Source organism: Phocoena sinus, chromosome 7, assembly GCF_008692025.1.
Source record: "Phocoena sinus isolate mPhoSin1 chromosome 7, mPhoSin1.pri, whole genome shotgun sequence".
Classification (NCBI taxonomy): domain Eukaryota; kingdom Metazoa; phylum Chordata; class Mammalia; order Artiodactyla; family Phocoenidae; genus Phocoena; species Phocoena sinus.
In genome coordinates, this window is record NC_045769.1 from 57,596,359 (window position 1) to 57,615,885 (window position 19,527).

Below are 19,527 nucleotides of genomic sequence, written 5' to 3' on the forward strand. Positions count from 1 at the left end.
GCAATCTTGAGAACGAAAAAAGGAGCTGGAGGAATAAGGCTCCCTGACTTCAGACTATATTACAAAGCAACAGTAATCAAGACAGTATGGTACTGGCACAAAAACAGAAAGATAGATCAGTGGAACAGGATAGAAAGCCCAGAGATAAACCCACGCACATATGGACACCTTATCTTTGATAAAGGAGGCAGGAATGTACAGTGGAGAAAGGACAGCCTCTTCAATAAATGGTGCTGGGAAAACTGGACAGGTACATGTAAAAGTATGAGGTTAGATCACTCCCTAACACCATACACAAAAATAAGCTCAAAATGGATTAAAGACCTAAATGTAAGGCCAGAAACTATCAAACTCTTAGAAGAAAACATAGGAAGAACACTCTATGACATAAATCACAGCAAGATCCTTTCTGACCCACCTCCTAGAGTAATGGAAATAAAAACAAAAATAAACAAATGGGACCTAATGAAACTTCAAAGCTTTTGCACAGCAAAGGAAACCATAACCAAGACCAAAAGACAACCCTCAGAATGGGAGAAAACATTTGCAAATGAAGCAACTGACAAAGGATTAATCTCCAAAATTTACAAGCAGCTCATGCAGCTCAATAACAAAAAAACAAACAACCCCATCCAAAAATGGGCAGAAGACCTAAATAGACATTTCTCCAAAGAAGACATACAGAATGCCAACAAACACATGAAAGAATGCTCAACATCATTAATCATTAGAGAAATGCAAATCAAAACTACAATGAGATATCATCTCACACCAGTCAGAATGGCCATCATCAAAAAATCTAGAAACAATAAATGCTGGAGAGGGTGTGGAGAAAAGGGGACACTCTTGCACTGCTGGTGGGAATGTGAATTGGTTCAGCCACTGTGGAGAACAGTATGGAGGTTCCTTAAAAAACTACAAATAGAATTACCATATGACCCAGCAATCCCACTATTGGGCATATACCCTGAGAAAACCAAAATTCAAAAAGAGTCATGTACCAAAATGTTCATTGCAGCTCTATTTACAATAGCCAGGACATGGAAACAACCTAAGCGCCCATCATCGGATGAATGGATAAAGAAGATGTGGCACATATACACAATGGAATATTACTCAGCCTTAAAAAGAAATGAAATTGAGCTATTTGTAATGAGATGGATAGACCTAGAGTCTGTCATACAGAGTGAAGTAAGTCAGAAAGAAAAAGACAAATACCGTATGCTAACACATATATATGGAATTTAAGGGAAAAAAATGTCATGAAGAACCTAGGGGTAAGATAGGAATAAAGACGCAGACCTACTGGAGAACGGACTTGAGGGTATGGGGAGGGGGAGGGGTGAGTTTTGACAGGGCGAGAGAGAGTCATGGACATATACACACTAACAAACGTAGTAAGGTAGATAGCTGGGGGGAAGCAGCCGCAAGGCACAGGGATATTAGCTCGGTGCTTTGTGACAGCCTGGAAGGGTGGGATGGGGAGAGTGGGAGGGAGGGAGACGCAAGAGGGAAGACATATGGGAACATATGTATATGTATAGCTGATTCACTTTGTTATAAAGCAGAAACTAACACACCATTGTAAAGCAATTATACCCCAATAAAGATGTTTAAAAAAAAAAAAAAAAAAAAAGAAGATGTGGCACGTATATACAATGGAATATTACTTGGCCATAAAAAGAAACGAAATTGAGTTATTTGTAATGAGGCGGAAGGACCTAGAATCTGTCATACAGGGTGAAGTAAGTCAGAAAGAGAAAAACAAATACTGTATGCTAACACATATATATGGAATCTAAAAAAAGAAAAAAAAAGCATGGTTCTCATGAAACTAGGGGCAGGACAGGAATAAAGATGCAGATGTAGAGAATGGACTTGAGGACACAGGGACGGGGAAGGGTAAACTGGGATGAAGTGAGAGAGTAACACTGACATATACAGTACCAAATGTAAAATGGATGGCTAGTGGGAAGCAGCTGCATAGCACAGGGAGATCAGCTCGGTGCTTTGTGACCACCTAGAGGGGTGGGATAGGGAGGGTGGGAGGGAGATGCAAGAGGGAGGGGATATGGGGATATATGTATGCATATAGCTGATTCACTTTGTTATACAGCAGAAACTAACACAAGTATGTAAAGCAATTATACTCCAATAAAGATGTTAAAAAAAAATAAATGTCTAAACACTGTCAAATGTCCTCTGTGGGGTAGTAATCCTCCCTCAGTTAAGAACTACTGGTCTATTCCTACCCAAAATAACCTTCCAATTGGTGAAAATTACTTCAGTACTTCCTAAACTACTATTCTTTAGTTTTAGAGGCTCTTAACAAGGGACCCCCAGATACCTTCAGCAGGGATATCAGTAAGCCTCCTGAAACCACATGCAGAATTGCCTGGGTATGTTTATACTTCTATACGCACTGGAATGTTTCCTAGAGAAACATTCCATAGTAGCTTTCATGAGATCCTGAAAGAGTTATCTCAAAAACGGCAACTAAAAAAGGGTTAAGAGGGGGCTTCCCTGGTGGCGCAGTGGTTGAGAATCTGCCTGCTAATGCAGGGGACACGGGTTCGAGCCCTGGTCTGGGAAGATCCCACATGCCGCGGAGCAACTTGGCCCGTGAGCCACAACTACTGAGCCCGCACGTCTGGAGCCTGCGCTCCGCAACAAGAGAGGCCGCAATAGTGAGAGGCCTATGCACCGTGATGAAGAGTGGCCCCCACTTGCTGCAACTAGAGAAAGCCCTCGCACAGAAACGAAGACTCAACACAGCCAAAAATAAATAAATAAATATTTTTTTTTAAAAAGGGTTAAGAATTAGTGCTTGAGCTAAAATATTCACTGTGCCCTCATATGGTCACCTGAGTTTTGATAAAGGAGGCAAGAATATACAATGGAGAAAAGACAGCCCCTTCAATAAGTGGTGCTGAGAAAACTGGACAGCTATATGTAAAAGAATGAAATTAGAACACTCCCTAACGCCATACACAAAAATAAACTCAAAATGGATTAAAGACCTCAATGTAAGGCCAGACACTATAAAACTTAGAGGAAAACATAGGCAGAACACTCTATGACATAAATCACAGCAAGATCCTTTTTGACCCACTTCCTAAAGAAATGGAAATAAAAACAAAAATAAACAAATGGGACCTAATGAAACTCAAAAGCTTTTGTGCAGCAAAGGAAACCATAAACAAGACGAAAAGACAACCCTCAGAATGGGAGAAAATATTTGCAAATGAAGCAACTGACAAAGGATTCATCTCCAAAATTTACAAGCAGCTCATGCAGCTCAATATCAAAAAAACAAACAATCCAATCCAAAAATGGGCAGAAGACCTAAACAGACATTTCTCCAAAGAAGATATACAGATTGCCAACAAACACATGAAAGGATGCTCAACATCACTAATCATTAGAAAAATGCAAATCAATACTACAATGAGGTATCACCTCACACCAGTCAGAATGGCCATCATCAAAAAATCCACAAACCATAAATGCTGGAGAGGGTGTGGAGAAAAGGGAACCCTCCTGCACTGTTGGTGGGAATGTAAATTGATACAGCCACTATGGAGAACAGGATGGAGGTTCCTTAAAAAACTAAAAATGGAATTACCATACGACCCAGCAATCCCACTACTGGGCATATACTCTGAGAAAACCGTAATTCAAAAAGAGTCATGTACCACAATGTTCATTGCAGCTCTATTTACAATAGCCAGGACATGGAAGCAACCTAAGTGTCCATCGACAGACAAATGGATAAAGAAGATGTGGCACATATATACAATGGAATATTACTCAGCCATAAAAAGAAACAAAATTGAGTTATTTGTAATGAGGTGGATGGACCTAGAGTCTGTCATACAGAGTGAAGTAAGTCAGAAAGAGAAAAACAAATACAGTATGCTAACACATATATACGGAATCTAAAAAAAAAAAAAAATGGTCATGAAGAACCTAGAAGCAGGACGGGAATAAAGATGCAGACGTACTAGAGAATGGACTTGAGGACACAGGGAGGGGGAAAGGTAAGCTGGGACAAAGTGAGAGAGGGGCATGGACATATATACACTACCAAATGTAAAATCGATAGCTGGTGGGAAACAGCCGCATAGCACAGGGAGATCAGCTCGGTGCTTTGTGACCACCTAGAGGGGTGAAATAGGGAGGGTGGGAGAGAGGGAGACACAAGAGGGAAGAGATATGGGGATATATGTATATGTATAGCTGATTCACTTTGTTATAAAGCAGAAACTAACACACCACTGTAAAGCAATTATACTCCAATAAAGATGTTAAAAAAATATATATTCACTGTGCCCTGAAGCTATCTTTTCAAAAGTATAAAGATTGAAGACACTATTTCACACACAGCAAATAATTTACTTGTGCTATCAGTTATCAAGCAAGATAGCTTCTACCACACTTATATAAACCCTTCATTCAACAAATATTTATTGAGTACATTTTATAAGCTAGGCACTGTGTCATTAGTATTTGAAAACTAAACTTAAATTTCAACTTCCTTATCCCCCCTGCCAAAAAGGCAGTATAAAGTCCATATTTATTAAATATAACCAACTAAGAAGTTCTGCCTCTCAAAGATTACCGTAAGAAAGAAAATACACTAGTTATAGTACTAGTAGTGCCTAAAGATAAAATAAAGGTAAGTAAATAAAATAAACAAAATTTATATTCTTGGTAAAAATATATAAATCTTCTAAAAGAAAGAAACTTTAAAAAGCTCATACTCATACAAATAAATTATTGTCCAAACACATTTCTTTGTCTTTTCCTTCTTTCCCTGCCTTAAACAAAATTAAAATGTACTGAATGACAAACTATGTATCAGACAGTTATTAAGCCCAGATGATTATCAAGTTGAATTTAAAAAAAACAAGATGACCAAGTGCCTAGCATCATGCCTAGAACGCAGCAAAAGCAGTCCCTCTTCTTCCTTTTCTTTCTGTCCTCAAGAAGCTCACAGTCTCATCTCCAACAAATGTCACGTCTTAGATTTCTCTTTTAAGTGCTACACAATAAAATCCTCTTTGTGATTCAAACTATGTGAGCTAACCAAACAGCAACTAAATATGTAAAATGTTTCAATAATTATAATTCCATAATCTACATAAACATTTCTCTTTTTTTTTAAGGAACACAATTCCCAAGTATCCTATTCTTCCTACAGTGCAGTTTAAAGTTTACAGGGCCACTAATCTTTTGGATTACACAACTGTGATATACAACTTGAAGAGTTATTATATTCAGTAAGTGGTCTGGGGATAACAGACACTAATGTAATCGATAAATATATAAGGAATGGCTGGAGAAGAATATGTTTGCTTCATGATTACCAAATGGATTAAGGCTAGAATGAGAGAATGATGCTTAAAAATATGTAGTGAGTAAAACTTTACAAATAAGTTAGAAAATAGTTTTGTGCCTATAAATGAACATATCACCCCAACTAATCAATACCATCATATCTAGCCAAAAGCAAAACAGCAAATAAAGAAAATGCACCCACAACATAAGTGATGTTTATAAAAGGAATGAATAATGAAGATTTTTATGTTCATTTTACATACTGGCAACAATTACCTGAATAATATTACATAATAAAATTATACTTCACAAAGAGATGTTATATTGATAATGATAAATCAAAAAATTCTAAACATACAGTATCAGACTGGAGAGGAAAAAAAATTTACAACTCAAAATTTTAAAAATTACATTATTTACATACTTACCTGCACAGCAAGAGAAGCTGCATTGTCAGAAAGCAAAATTTGCTCCCCTGTGGAAATACAATGAAAGGTCTGAGTCAAAAGCATAACTGCCAAACAAGTAAAATACATTTATAAGTGTTTTTATTTTTAAAAACTATTCCTATTTCTAAAAAGAAAATGTAATCATGAAGTTCTATATCAATGCTGTTGTGTCTATATGTCTATATCAATGTGTGATTATAATTTTGATTAAATTATCATAGTATGTAAATAACAATGAAACAAAACTATTTACTCTGAAACTATCTGATCACTTATTGTATTTTATCAACAATTTCCTCTAAAACTAATTGATCACTTACTGTATTTTATCAACAATATACAATGAAAATCGCTCACTTAAAAACAAATTCGTTTTCCAAGTTTTCAAGAAACTCCTCTTCTTTTCATTAAAACTAAGTAAAATAGTATCTCTACTCAAACCTCTCTAGTTAAAAGTAAAAGCATTCAAAATCATATAAAACCAGCTTACAGTTAATATTACACAATGTGTCTAGATCTGTCACACAAAAGAAAGATGACAAGTTTGCTGCAATAAAAATTCCATGCTTAGAAGACTAGGGCTGCTGCCTATTAGTCTTCATTACTTTGCAGTCTTCTGACAACTGTAGCAGGCTGCTGAGCCCCAAATGGGGTCCATAATGTGACCTGATGATATATGAAGAGCTGCTAAAGGGAGCCTGAACCATCCTAGCCTATACATTTTAACAGTTCCTTTTTACTGAGAGCCCACTTTACCACAGGACTTCAAAAATCTGCTGTGTCAGCTATTGGCACAGTAAATCTGCCAACTGCTCCTGCAACCACATCATTTTACACTGCCTACAGCAGCCAATATAATGAGTCAATAATAAACTAAGGACCTTACAGGCCATGAATACTTTGGTTTACACTGGCAGATATAAATTTAGGTAAAATCTCCTAGACAAATTATACAAGGGAATCCCTTTATATTTTATGTTCTCTTTGCGAAGGATTATATTATTGAAGGGTGTTTTTGGTAATAAATATATTTTGACACAAAGCCATTTTTAACTGAGAACAAGTACCTACCTTTCAGCTGCTGATATAATGTAGCATTTTCAGGCCAAGGTTCTGCAGCTGTGGAAACACAGCAGTGATAATTAGGCACATAGGGTAAAAACATATCAATAACCAACCAAATTAATAATCACATACATTTGCCTAGAGCATTTAAAGTTAATTGCCAAGGATACCTTAAATATGGCAACTAGTCACACTACTTTAGATTCTATGGGAACCTATATAAGCAGGTTAGATAATTTCTTTTAAGTGAATGTTTGGTGGCAGTTTCATTTTTTATGGGGAGGAGGTGGAAGACATCTTGCCCAATCAAAAGGGAAAATTTTAAAAATAAAACAGCCTAAATGCTACTATTCCTTTAGCCTCCTTCAAACACAGACATATCCAAAATGTTACTCATGCATATAAAAAGATACTGAATTTCAGTTCACTATCAAAAAGAAAAGTAGTGAAGCAATATTTATAATATTTTACTGTAAACTTTTAACAAAGTAAATTTTCAAAAGACAACACTGTATGAAAGAATCAAATACATCTGTATCAGGCTGTGCATCTTTCCTCATAAGCTGGTAGTATTTAAACAGACAGAGGAATCCTGTTGTTCTCTACATTTCATTGCCTTGACTTCACCAATACCATCTCACAAAAACAAAGGGAAGTAACATGATGAAGCAGTTAAGTACCTACAATGTGAAACAGAGCTACTAAAGCTAATTTTAGGCCTGAAGCCAGGCTTGACCTTGACTCAATCTCTCATCCAGAGAAGACTCCAACTACAAAGAGAATATTAGCAACCTACCAGTGCTTGGAAAAAGCACTAGGATTGAATTTGTCTAATCAACTGCACTTAAGAAGCAATGCCTCCACTGACAGAATATACAGTATATCATTTGTTGAATTCTTCTTTACAAAAGCCATAAAACATCAGAATCACCAATTCTAACATTCTAACTATATATGCTGTCAGCAAGAAAGTCAAATATGAAATCTGATAATAATTGGTATTTTTCTTACTGTGTTTAAATTAATACTGTCTCTGTGACACAGTAACAAATTATTTTTTAATATATACTTCCAGCTGGTTTTTTAAAAAAGAAATTTATACACATGAAGCATTTTTTTCTTAAGACTGATCATTTCAGGTGCACTAAAACAGTCTTAGGAGTGGCGGGGAGGGGTGGACACCTTAATTTCCTTTTACTTCCACTTTAGAATGAAAAGAAAAACATTGTATTACTGTAAATTATAAATTTTGGTTTGGTCTGGGCTACACAAAATTAAACTCATACTTAGGGATAATACATGAAGTCACCAAGCAAATAATGGACCATACACAGTTTTGCACACTGTTATCCACAGTACTACAGACCTCCCTTGACCTACCATGGGTTTACATCCCGATAAACCCACTGTAAGTTGAAAGTGCATTTAATATACCTCACCTACCAAACATCACAGCCCAGCCTAGCCCACATTAAACGTGCTCAAAACACTTACATTAGCTTACAGTTGGGCAAAATCATCTAACACAAAGCCTGTTTTATAATAAAGTGTTGAATATCTCATGTAATTTATGGAATACTGTACTGAAAGTGAAAAACAGGATGGTTTTATGGGTACAGAATGGTGGTAAGCGTATCAGTTGTTCACCCTTTTGATTTTGTGATTTCGTGGCTGACTGGGAGCTGTGACTCCCTGCTGCTGCCCAGCATCAAGAGTATCTAGTTACATATCGCTAGCCCAAGCAAAGATCAAAATTCACAACTTGAAATACAGTTTCTACTGAATGCGTATTGCTTTTGCTCTATCGTAAAGTCGAAAAATCGTAAGTCAAACCGTTTTAAGTTAGGGACTGTCTGTATACATATACGTAAAGGCTACTGAATTTCAACTCACATACCAAAAAGGCAGTGCAACTAAATATTACTATATGTTACTGTAAACTTTTTAACAAAGTAAAATTTCAATAAGAACCCAATTAACCTGTGTAACAGTTTTAAAAATAAAAGTCAGGGAAACAAAAACAAGCTGACATCAGCAATTTACTAAAAAATAACCTTTTAGGATAAACTGTATGATCAGCACACCTACACTGTTTACATCTATATAAGAAACAATACAATGAGGTTCATTATAAGAGTCTACATCATCAAAGACTCAATTATATGCATTATATTAATCTTATTAAAGAAAGCAATAAGGCAGAGGAATAAAATTTACAAAAGTTCCAAAGACATTGAAATTAAGTTCCTTGAGGGCAAAAATGTGTCATATGCATCTGTGTATGCCACACTGTGCCATGTTTTGCGTACAGATGGTGATCATTAATTGTGCATGGAAAGAAACCTACCAGTCAATCTCCTAAACATTCTGGCTAATCAAAGTTTTACTGAACTTAATTATCAACTATGTTAAAGTAACAGGGTGCTCTAATTAAATATTCTGGTAATTTTAACTTTTGGTTAGCTATTTTGTGTACATATTAGACAAGAATTACAAATTTTCAAAACAATGGAAAAACATACATTTAGCATTAAATATATGCTGAATATAATTTAAGTGTTCTTTGATAAATCAGAAGCTACATCACTACTCTGCAGTATCAGAGTTCTCATATGAATAGGAACTTCTGTGTTCAGTAATTCCAGTTAAAAGTTCATTTATCATCACCCACTTTCTCCTGATGTAATACAACCGACATATGTAAATGTAACAGAAATCTTGCAACATATTACCCGACTGCAAATAAGAACAAAGGAGTTATCTACAAATACTAAAAGCTCTGTTATTAAGAACCTAAAGCTGGAAATGGGGATGACGGAGTATATTTTCCTTGCTCCAATATACAAACTATGTTCCACCTCAGGAATTATTATTGAAAGTAAATTCTCAGAAAGTAACTCTGCCAAAACATTTGATTTTATCTTCACAAACAGAACCTATCATTTAGAAAGAGAAGGCAAGTAGGCTGATATAAACCTATATAACCATGCTATTTTAGCAGCTTGGAATTCCAGTATATCCATAGTCCAGGAGGCAAGAAATAGCAAAGTATGCAGGGAATGATCAGGGAATGAATGACATGGGAGAAGAAATGGCTGGTGTGTTATTCAACAGAGAGACAATAGTGAAAATACTAAGTTGTGTGGCATGGCAATGGATCTACAAATCAACCATGTAGGTTTCTTTCTAGGAAATGAGCTTTCATAAGTAAGTCCATGAATCATGAACATTATCCACACATAACAAAGTACAAAGCCTATTTCTTGGTTTGGGTAATATTAATTAAAACCTTTTCATTGAGAATGCCTGTTATGTGAAAGACAAAGTCCAAAAATACAATTTCTTCCCCACTCCTCTTTCCCAAGGTTAGGGAAGTTAATATCCACCCTTGTCCCTGATCATGTGTAAAAGAGAGGGAGATTAAGAATTCAAAATAATAGTACTGACAACAGACCTTAAAAATCTGCCTTATTTAAAAAGAAAAATCTTTAAAAATAAATAATAAAACATTTTCATCTCTTACTAGTTTTACTTTAGCCAACCTAAAATATTTTAGACCACAGACTAATTCAATAGTGAATAAAATTTCATGACTCACCTATCCTATTTTCAATTTCTACCACCAAAATCTCTCCCTGATGTGAAGAGCCTTTTTAAACCTGCCTTAGGGAAGGGCCAGGCTTAGAATAAATATAGAAGGTGAGGATAAATGTTTCTGAAAAGGAGACTGATAGAAAATGAGGATCGAGAAACAATGTTGTCCAACACCGTCAAGGTGCCAATTACTGGTATTATTTGCATATCACAAGTAATTTTTATGCTTCATACGCATCAGTAGTTTGTGTGGCTCTTGGAATAAAGATCGACTTGGCCTTACACATCACCCTCTCTCCCTCTCTGGCCTCATCATTCCTCTCCACCCACTCTATACACCAGCCACAATGGCCTTCACCCAGTTTCTGAATGCATCACGTTCCTTCCTGCCCCAGAGATTCATTTAAGCTGTTTCCTCTACCCTGGAGCTATCTTCCCCTCCTTTTGTGTCCTTACATGTTAGCAAAAACATCACTTCCTCAGGTTGGGCCAGCTTCATGGACTTACAACCTGAACAGCTGCACAGAGCCCGTACTTAGAAGAGCTCCACGGGTGCTTTTATGTTCTGCTGTGCCAGTCTTGAGGCCCCTGTTCTTTTAAACAGGGACCTCATATTTTGATTTTGCACTGGGCCCTACAAATTATGTAGCTGGTCCTGTCCTCAGGGAAGACTTCAGTGACCTCCGGAATAGTTCAAACCCTGTTTCAAGCTTGAATAAGATGCACACTTCTTTGAACCACTTATCACAGTCAACATTTTTACAGGGATTTGAGGACTACTTGTTTACCTCCCCCACTAGAAAATAAGCACATGAATCCAGTGTTCATGTCTGATTTTTGCTTACCACTTAATTCCTAGAACCTAGCACCAAACAAGCAATCAGTAAATGCTGGTTGAATAAATGTTTGTGTTTACTATTACTACTATCATTATTATGATTCTGTACTGTTTAGGCTAAGAATGAATCAGGGAAAATAAGAAAACTACACAACCTGGCCAAAAAAAGGGAAACTTTTACCCAGAGAACTCCAATACTACAACCAATAGCACAACTATAAAAATATTAAACAGCTGCCTGAAATAGTTGGCAGAATCTAATCCTGTAAACTTACCTATGCACTGACCCTAAAACTGGAAATCTGTTTCTATGTTTTATACCAAATATACAATTTTCACTGGATATTACTGTTGAAATGCTCCTAAGACCAACACAAGGCCCTCAACCATCTGACAAGTCATCTCACTATTCCCCTTTCCATATTCTTTAACTCTAACATATCACTTTTTAAAATCTCATGTCCCCATCAATAAAATACTTGAGGGGGCTTCTCCGATGGCGCAGTGTTTGGGAATCCGCCTGCCGATGCAGGGGACACGGGTTCAAGCCCTGGTCGGGGCAGATCCCACATGCTGCAGAGCAGCTGGGCCCGTGTGCCACAGCTGCTGAGCCTCCACTCTGGAGCCCGCAAGCCACAACTACTGAGCCTGCGTGCTGCGGCTGCTGGAGCCCGTGCTTGACAACGGGAGAGGCCACCCAACGAGAAGCCCGCCCACCACCACGACGGGTAGCACCGGCTCGCTGCGCTAGAGAGGGCCCGCGCGCAGCAAGGAAGACCCAACGCAGCCTAAAAAAAAAAAGAAAAGAAATACTTGAGTATGCAGACCCAAATAGATTTGGAAATCATATGGCTGGTATTCCTAAGCTAATAAATCATGCACATTATAAAACATAAACTAAAAAACAGTTAAAAATAAATTGAAACCTAAGTTCCAATATTTTCTTCCTGTACTTCAAAGGATTGTCCTGCATAAAACAGGGTGTATATATACCTCGCCCCACCTTGGAAAACATTGTTCTAATTAAATAACTACTTACTTGAAGTTTCAACAGGGAACCCAGCCATTCACGTACCCTTGAACAAAGAAGAGTCCTCCTCTATTCTAGTGAAATCACCTTTTTTGACCACGAAAAAAGCTTGGAAAAAACACACACAAATTAATGGGGGTGGGGGAATACCTGCCTACCCATCTACCTAATAATAGTACCCTTGTATCCTACCAGAGTACTTAAAATTTCCCCCATATACTTCATACTTCCTCACCTTAGTGACTTTGCTCAAATTGTTCCCCTCTGTCCAGAATATTCCTTCCCCACCACATACCCAAATCCTACACCTTTTTCAAGACCAAGCTTAAAATGCTACCTCTATCAAGAAGGCTTTTGTAACTAAACAAATCTAATTTCTCCTTTATCTATACTGCTCATAGCAGTTTGTACTTGTCTTATATCATATATTGCTTTCTTCTCTATTCTATTATTATGTCAATATCTTATCTCCATTTCTAGGCAGTAAGTTCCTAGAATGTGAAAATTCCTATGGTCCTGAGATTATTTATTAAAGACCAGGCTTCTCAATTGCTCCAAACTTGAATATGGCATTTATAATAATATGTACAATACATGCCAAAATATGAAATTCAAATTAAGCAATATTTAAATTTTTTTGGTCTAAGTATCATTTAAAACTAATCTTTATCATAAGAGTTCCAAAGTAAAACTACCCACCTTTCAGAAATTAATTCTTTCACAATCAGAAACTACTATATCATTTTCATACCAAAGCAATAACTTACTCCAAGATACTCTTAGTGACCTACATTCATTCTTGAAAATTAGAATGACTTCTTATTCCCTAGCAAAAGGTCCATGAAAGTGTTTATCATTTTTATAAAGAAGAAATATATTCCTATTTTACAGGTATAAATAAAAAACATCTAGAAATAAAGCAAATATCAGAACACCACATAACTTTCTATCCAAATAACATTATTAAAGGTCTTTTAACCCCTTTATCCTTTACTTTCTTTCCAATTTTGCCCAGGTAAAACTGCCCTGAGTATTTTACACTAGTGTCTCTTTTGCCAGGAGCAAAGGTGATTCCTCTTAAAGTCTCAGCCTTTAGTGATAGCTTTTTTTATGCAAAGGAATGTTTTTAAATTTTTCAAAGATATTTTCTACCTCCCACAAGTATTTATATTGGAAGAGAAAAAAGCTTAGAAAGAGAGAGAACACATACTTTTGGACTTTTGAAAGCCCTAATATAAAATAAACAATACAGGGCTTCCCTGGTGGCGCAGTGGTTGAGAGTCTACCTGCCGATGCAGGGGACACGGGTTCGTGCCCCGGTCCGGGAGGGTCCCACATGCCGCGGAGCGGCTGGGCCCGTGGGCCATGGCCACTGAGCCTGCACGTCCGGAGCCTGTTGCTCCGCAGCGGGAGAGCCTCTCACAGAGGTGAGAGGCCCGCGTACCGCAAAAAATAAATAAATAAATAAAATAAAATAAACAATACATAAATAAATGAATTTGTGCTAGAAATACACACATGATAAAGCAAAACCCATAGCCCCCAGAAATACATACTTGATTCTCATTTAATTATAAGGTACCTATTATTTTTCTTTTGTGTGGTACGCGGGCCTCTCACTGTTGCGGCCTCTCCTGTTGTGGAGCACAGGCTCCGGACGCACAGGCTCAGCGGCCATGGCCCACGGGCCCAGCCGCTCCGTGGCATGTGGTATCTTCCCGGACCGGGGCACGAACCCGTGTCCCCTGCATCAACAGGCGGACTCTCAACCACTGCGCCACCAGGGAAGCCCCAGGTACCTATTATTTTTAAGCTTTATCAACCAATATAACAAAAACATCAATATTCTTTACTACAAATCCATTACAATTTTTAGAGAAATGACTACTGGCCAACAAATTCACATATGTATATACCTAGGTTTCTTAAAGACTCCATTTTACCTGCAGTATTCTCTATAGTATCAAGTTGGGTGATAAGTCATTCTGGTGGCAAATGATCTATCTATTCCATTCAATTCAGGGTATTTCACGGTATGAAAGTGCTATGACCTAATAAACAAGTCTAATTCTAAAGTCCATCTCTTGATGATCTAATCTAAAAGGACAAGAGAAGGGCCATAAAAAGAGATGCCCTCTGTTGTCGGGGTTTTTTTTTTTTAATTCTTCATTCTTAATGTACAACATGACTCCTCTGGCATATGAATGTAGGTGAAGACATAATTTGTAGGATAACAGGCACTAATATTACATGCTGCTTCAGTACTGTCATATTTCCAATCCATCAAGTAGATTAATGCTATAATAACTGTACACAAAACTATCATTTGTGCACTAATGAAGTCAAACCCAGTTTATCCTTAGGCAACTAGATTCCAAAAGCTCACAGATGTCATCTCTTCCGCTTCCAAAGACTATTTAGACAGTCTAAAGGAATAAGAAACGCATGCAACCTATCTCCAAATTTGGATGTCGTTCTGCCAAAGATGTAAATGCAAATACGACTAATATAGCAAAATGCTCAAAGAACATTTGACAGCTCTTAAACATGGACAAGTTACTGCAAGACACACAGAGAAAGGAAGGAAATAAATTTACTGTTTGACATTAATACTATACTGATGATCTCAGTGATATCAACATAGACACTAAGTTCAACACCTGTCAAGTTTTAGGCAGTTATGATATGAAGCCTTCATTTAAAGTAGATTTTTAAGATGTTCAGAGTTAAAATATGATGACATGTGACTTTATCAAAGCTAGAATTTTAAGAGCTATATATTAGATTCAACAATTCAGCCTGCAAACTATAGTACAATTCAAAGATGTGTAAGCAGGACATGACTCTTCACACAATAAGAGTTTAAAATCATTCTCAGACTTCCCTGGTGGTGCAGTGATTAAGAATCCACCTGCCAATGCAGGGAACATGGGTTCGAGCCCTGGTCCGGGAAGATCCCACATGCCGCGGAGCAACTAAGCCCGTGCTCCACAACTACTGAGCCTGCGCTCTAGAGCCCGCGAGCCACAACAACTGAGCCCACATGACACAACTACTGAAGCCCACGCACCTAAAGTCCGTGCTCTGCAACAAAGAGAAGTCAACGCAGTGAAAAGCCCAAGCAACGCATCGAAGAGTAGCCCCCACTGGCTGCAACTAGAGAAAGATCGCGCACAGCAACGAAGACCCAACTCAGCCAAAAATAAATAAATAAATTTATTTTAAAAAAAAAACAACATTCTCCCATCACCTCAACAGTTGGAGACCAATGCTCATGTCAGAAAGTGGCTCATGTATCGTACAACCCAGGGAATATACCCAATATTTCATAATAACTATAAATGGAATATAACCTTTAAAAATTGTGAATCACTATATTGTACACTCATAACTTATACAATATTGTACATCAACTATACTTCAATTTTTAAAAATTTTAAAGAAAGTGGCTCATGTTAGAGAATGGAGAGGTGCAGTGCCATGCTTGTCATTTCCATAAACTTAAAATAGTTCCAATATTTAAAATACTGACAGGTAGTATTTTGTAACACAGTGGTAAGGCTACTCTCTGTCTTAGTCCACTTGGGCTACTATAACAAAATACCACAGATTGGGTGGCTTATAAACAACAGAAATTTGTTTCTCACAGTTCTGGAAGCTCAAAGTCCAACATCAGGGTGCCAGCATGGTTGGGTTCTGGTAGAAGACCTCTTCCAGGTCACTGACTGCGACTTCTTGCTGGGTCCTCACATGGTGGAAGGGGCTAGGGAGCTCTCTGGGATCTCTTGGCACTAATTCCAATCATGAGGGTTCTGCCCTCATTACCCAATCACCTCCCAACGGTCCCCACCTTCTAATACCATCACCTTGGGATTAGGGTTTCAATGCATAAATTTGGAGGGGACACAAACATTCAGATCACAGGAGCCACTTAAAATATATACTGCAAGGAAGTGCAGACAGAAAGATTAAAGTATACCTTAGGGCTTCCCTGGTGGTGCAGTGGTTAGGAATCTGCCTGCCAATGCAGGGGACATGGGTTCGTGCCCTGGTCCAGAAAGATCCCACATGCCGCGGAGCAGCTGGGCCCGTGAGCCATGGCCGCTGAGCCTGCGCGTCCAGAATGGGGGAGGCCGCAACAGTGAGAGGCCCGCGTACCGCAAAAAAAAAAAAAAAAAAAAAGAACACCTCAGATTGAAATAAGGGTCCTGAAGCAAGGAGCAGACATTCTAAGACAGACTAGAGAAGTGTAAGACAAAAATACAAAGGGATTGCCAAACTTTGGAAGAAGATTCACACTAGAACCATTCCCTTGGCTACAAGTTATCACCAGTCCTTAAAAACTTGTTGATTGACATCAGAATCCACTGCATATTCTTTATTGCTTGTTGCATATAAGTACGTGTAGTAAACTGTACATAGCTCTCATTTTAGAAAGTAAATTAAGCCACATTCTACAAATCCGTTTTATCAGTCGTTCAATAAATATTCACAGAACACACACACACACACACATACACACACACACCCTGAATATAATGTGCCAGGTACCATTCTAAGCACTAGGGATAAAATTATAAAGAAAATCAAGTAACTGCCTTTAAGGCACTTAGACTTTAGTGGTACCATATGGCCCATCTCCCTATCTGTTATCTTTATAATGTTTCAAGTTTAAAACTCTGACGAATACTGGAGCCTATCTGAAAATAACAATAAAGATCATCTGATACACCCATAACAAGGCTTAATTCTGTCTACATGTTACACAGAGCTAAGAAAAAAAATTACATAAAACAGTGCACAATCTCCAGAATGCTAAATGAGTGCCAATTTACTGAGCCCATGGCAGACAAATCATCAACCCCACAAATCCCTCATCAATATCTCCAACCACCTATTCATTTGTAACAACGTGGCAAACAAAGGACTAAAATGATTCAAAGTGAGGGCACATGAATGAATGATACATTAGAATTAATATCCAAGGCAAATGGGTTCTAATATCCTGCCATTCAGGAGGCAGAAGAAGGAAAGCAAAACAGATTGAAAATTCAGGAAAACTTGTAAAGGGCAGAACTTCTCTCTTACAACCAAAGCTGGTGCCCAAATGAAACTAGAGAATAATGAGAATCTACCTCTTTCTGGTCAAAAACTACCTAGACTGCTACTGAGGCAGATGATAATGGTGCGGGGCGGGGGGATGGTGACAGCAGTTAAGAGTCCCTTAAGACCTTTATAGCTAGTATCTAGAATATATAAAAAACTTACAACTCAATAACAAAGATGACAAATAACTCAATCCTTTCAATGGGCATAGGATATGAATAGATATTTCTCCAAAGGAGATAAACGAATGGCCAAACAAGCACATGAAAAGATAGTATCATGAGTCGTTAGAGAAATGCAAATCAAAACCACAATGAGATGCCACCACCTCACACCCACTAGAATGGTTTTAATCAACAAGACAGACAATAACAAATGTTTAGAGGATGTACAGCATTTGGAACTCTCACACATTGCTGGTGGGAATATAAAATGTTTGGAGGTTTCTCAAAATGTTAAACACAGAATTGCCATTATGACTCAGCAATTCCACTCCTAGGTATTCACCCAGGAGAAATGGAAAAACATCCACACAAAGATTTGTACAAGAATGTTCACAGCAGTGTTATTCACAGTAAACAAAAGGTGGAAACAACCTAAATGACCATCAACTGATGAGTCGATAAACTAAACGTGGTATATCCATACCATAGAATACTATTTGGCAATAAAAAAAGAGCCAAGCATTAATACCTGTTACAACATAGATGAACTTCAAAAGCATTATTCCCAGTGAAAAAAGCCAGTCACTAAAGAAAACACATTGTATGATTCCATTTATATGAAATGTTCAGAATAGGCAAATCTACAGAAACAGAAAGTAGGTTAGTGGTTGATTCAGGCTGGGATGGGAATGGGAATGGGAATGACTGTAAACGGGCAAGAAATTTCTTTTGGGGGTGATGAAAATGTTTCTTCTACAACTGGATTGTGGTAATAATCACAACTCTGCAAATATATTTTAAAAATTAATTGTACACTTTAAAAGGGTATATAAATATACCTCAGTAAAACTGAAATAAAAAGACTTATTGCATTTATTGTGTGCACTTAAATGCCTGACATAGTAACTACCTCACAACAACTTTACGAGGTGGACACTACTATTATTATCCCTATTTTACAATAAGAAAATTAAGGAACAACCGTAAGTAATTTGCCAAAGTCACAGTGACTAATAAGTGACAAGAGCCAGGATTTGAACCCAGGTAGTCTGGCTCCAGATTCAATGAACACAGAACTGTATTAGCTAACTTCTTACAAAGCCCACAAATAAACGTTCTTAGGTAATAATTATAATAATTAATTAATTATAATTAAAGAAATTACAATTATCCTACAACAATGGTTCTCAACCATTAATGTATATGAATCCGCTAAGGAACTCTGTAAAATTGCATATTTCCACCAAACCCTAAACTCAGATATTCTGATACTGTAGAAACGAGGGCCAAGAATCCAAACTTGCCACACACACTCCCAGTAAATCTGATGCAGATGGTCTGCAACCACCATCACAAAAAAAAAAAAAGTACTGTCCACAGGACATGGAGTACACTTCAAATAAGATTAAGTTCTTTTCACCCCTTTTATTCATTTGCCTCATAGAATGTGGCAGTAAGGATCTATGTAGATTAATTTCATTCAAGAAGATTTTTACCCATCTTATTCTACTTAAGTATTTGTGGATATGGCTTAAAGCCATGTTTTAAAACATGCTTTAATAACATGTTGCAATTTAATAGTGTTCCAGAATAAGCTTTTAAGACTAATGAACTGAGGCTGCACTTGCTTTGGAACCAAAAAGTGGTTAAATGATAGTTTTTCCATTAGATGTAATCAATAAGGAAAGTAAAATTAAGTTAGTAGTTATGAGGCTTGAACGTGAGCCATCTGAACCTATCTATGTGACACTAGAGATCAATTTCAAAATGGTATTCAAGGATCAATTTCATAAAACTGACAAACTTCTGGAGGTTAACAAGGGTGAAGAAAACAAATTCACAGCATCAGCAAGCCAATAACTCAGGCTAAAATGAATACAAGTTAAACTGAAAACCTTCCATTCTTAGTAAGGATTTATGTGTCATCCTCTCAAATGGTTA

At 37.3% G+C, this 19,527-nt stretch overlaps 1 protein-coding gene across 4 annotated transcripts in view; it reads right to left on the bottom strand.

The window, feature by feature from the left end:
- The window catches only part of MTX2 (metaxin 2), a 66,641-nt gene that overhangs the window by 36,616 nt on the left and 10,498 nt on the right, over positions 1 to 19,527 (bottom strand). For 2 of the 4 annotated variants that reach the window (XM_032638147.1, XM_032638145.1), the window contains exons 2-3: positions 6,861 to 6,908; positions 5,769 to 5,815 (exon numbers count right to left, since the gene is read on the bottom strand). In XM_032638147.1, the coding sequence (XP_032494038.1) occupies positions 5,769 to 5,815; positions 6,861 to 6,908 (95 nt within the window). Of the gene's footprint in view, positions 1 to 5,768; positions 5,816 to 6,860; positions 6,909 to 12,325; positions 12,425 to 19,527 lie in introns of those variants that run through there. The other 2 variants (XM_032638144.1, XM_032638146.1) reach the window with 2 other exon arrangements.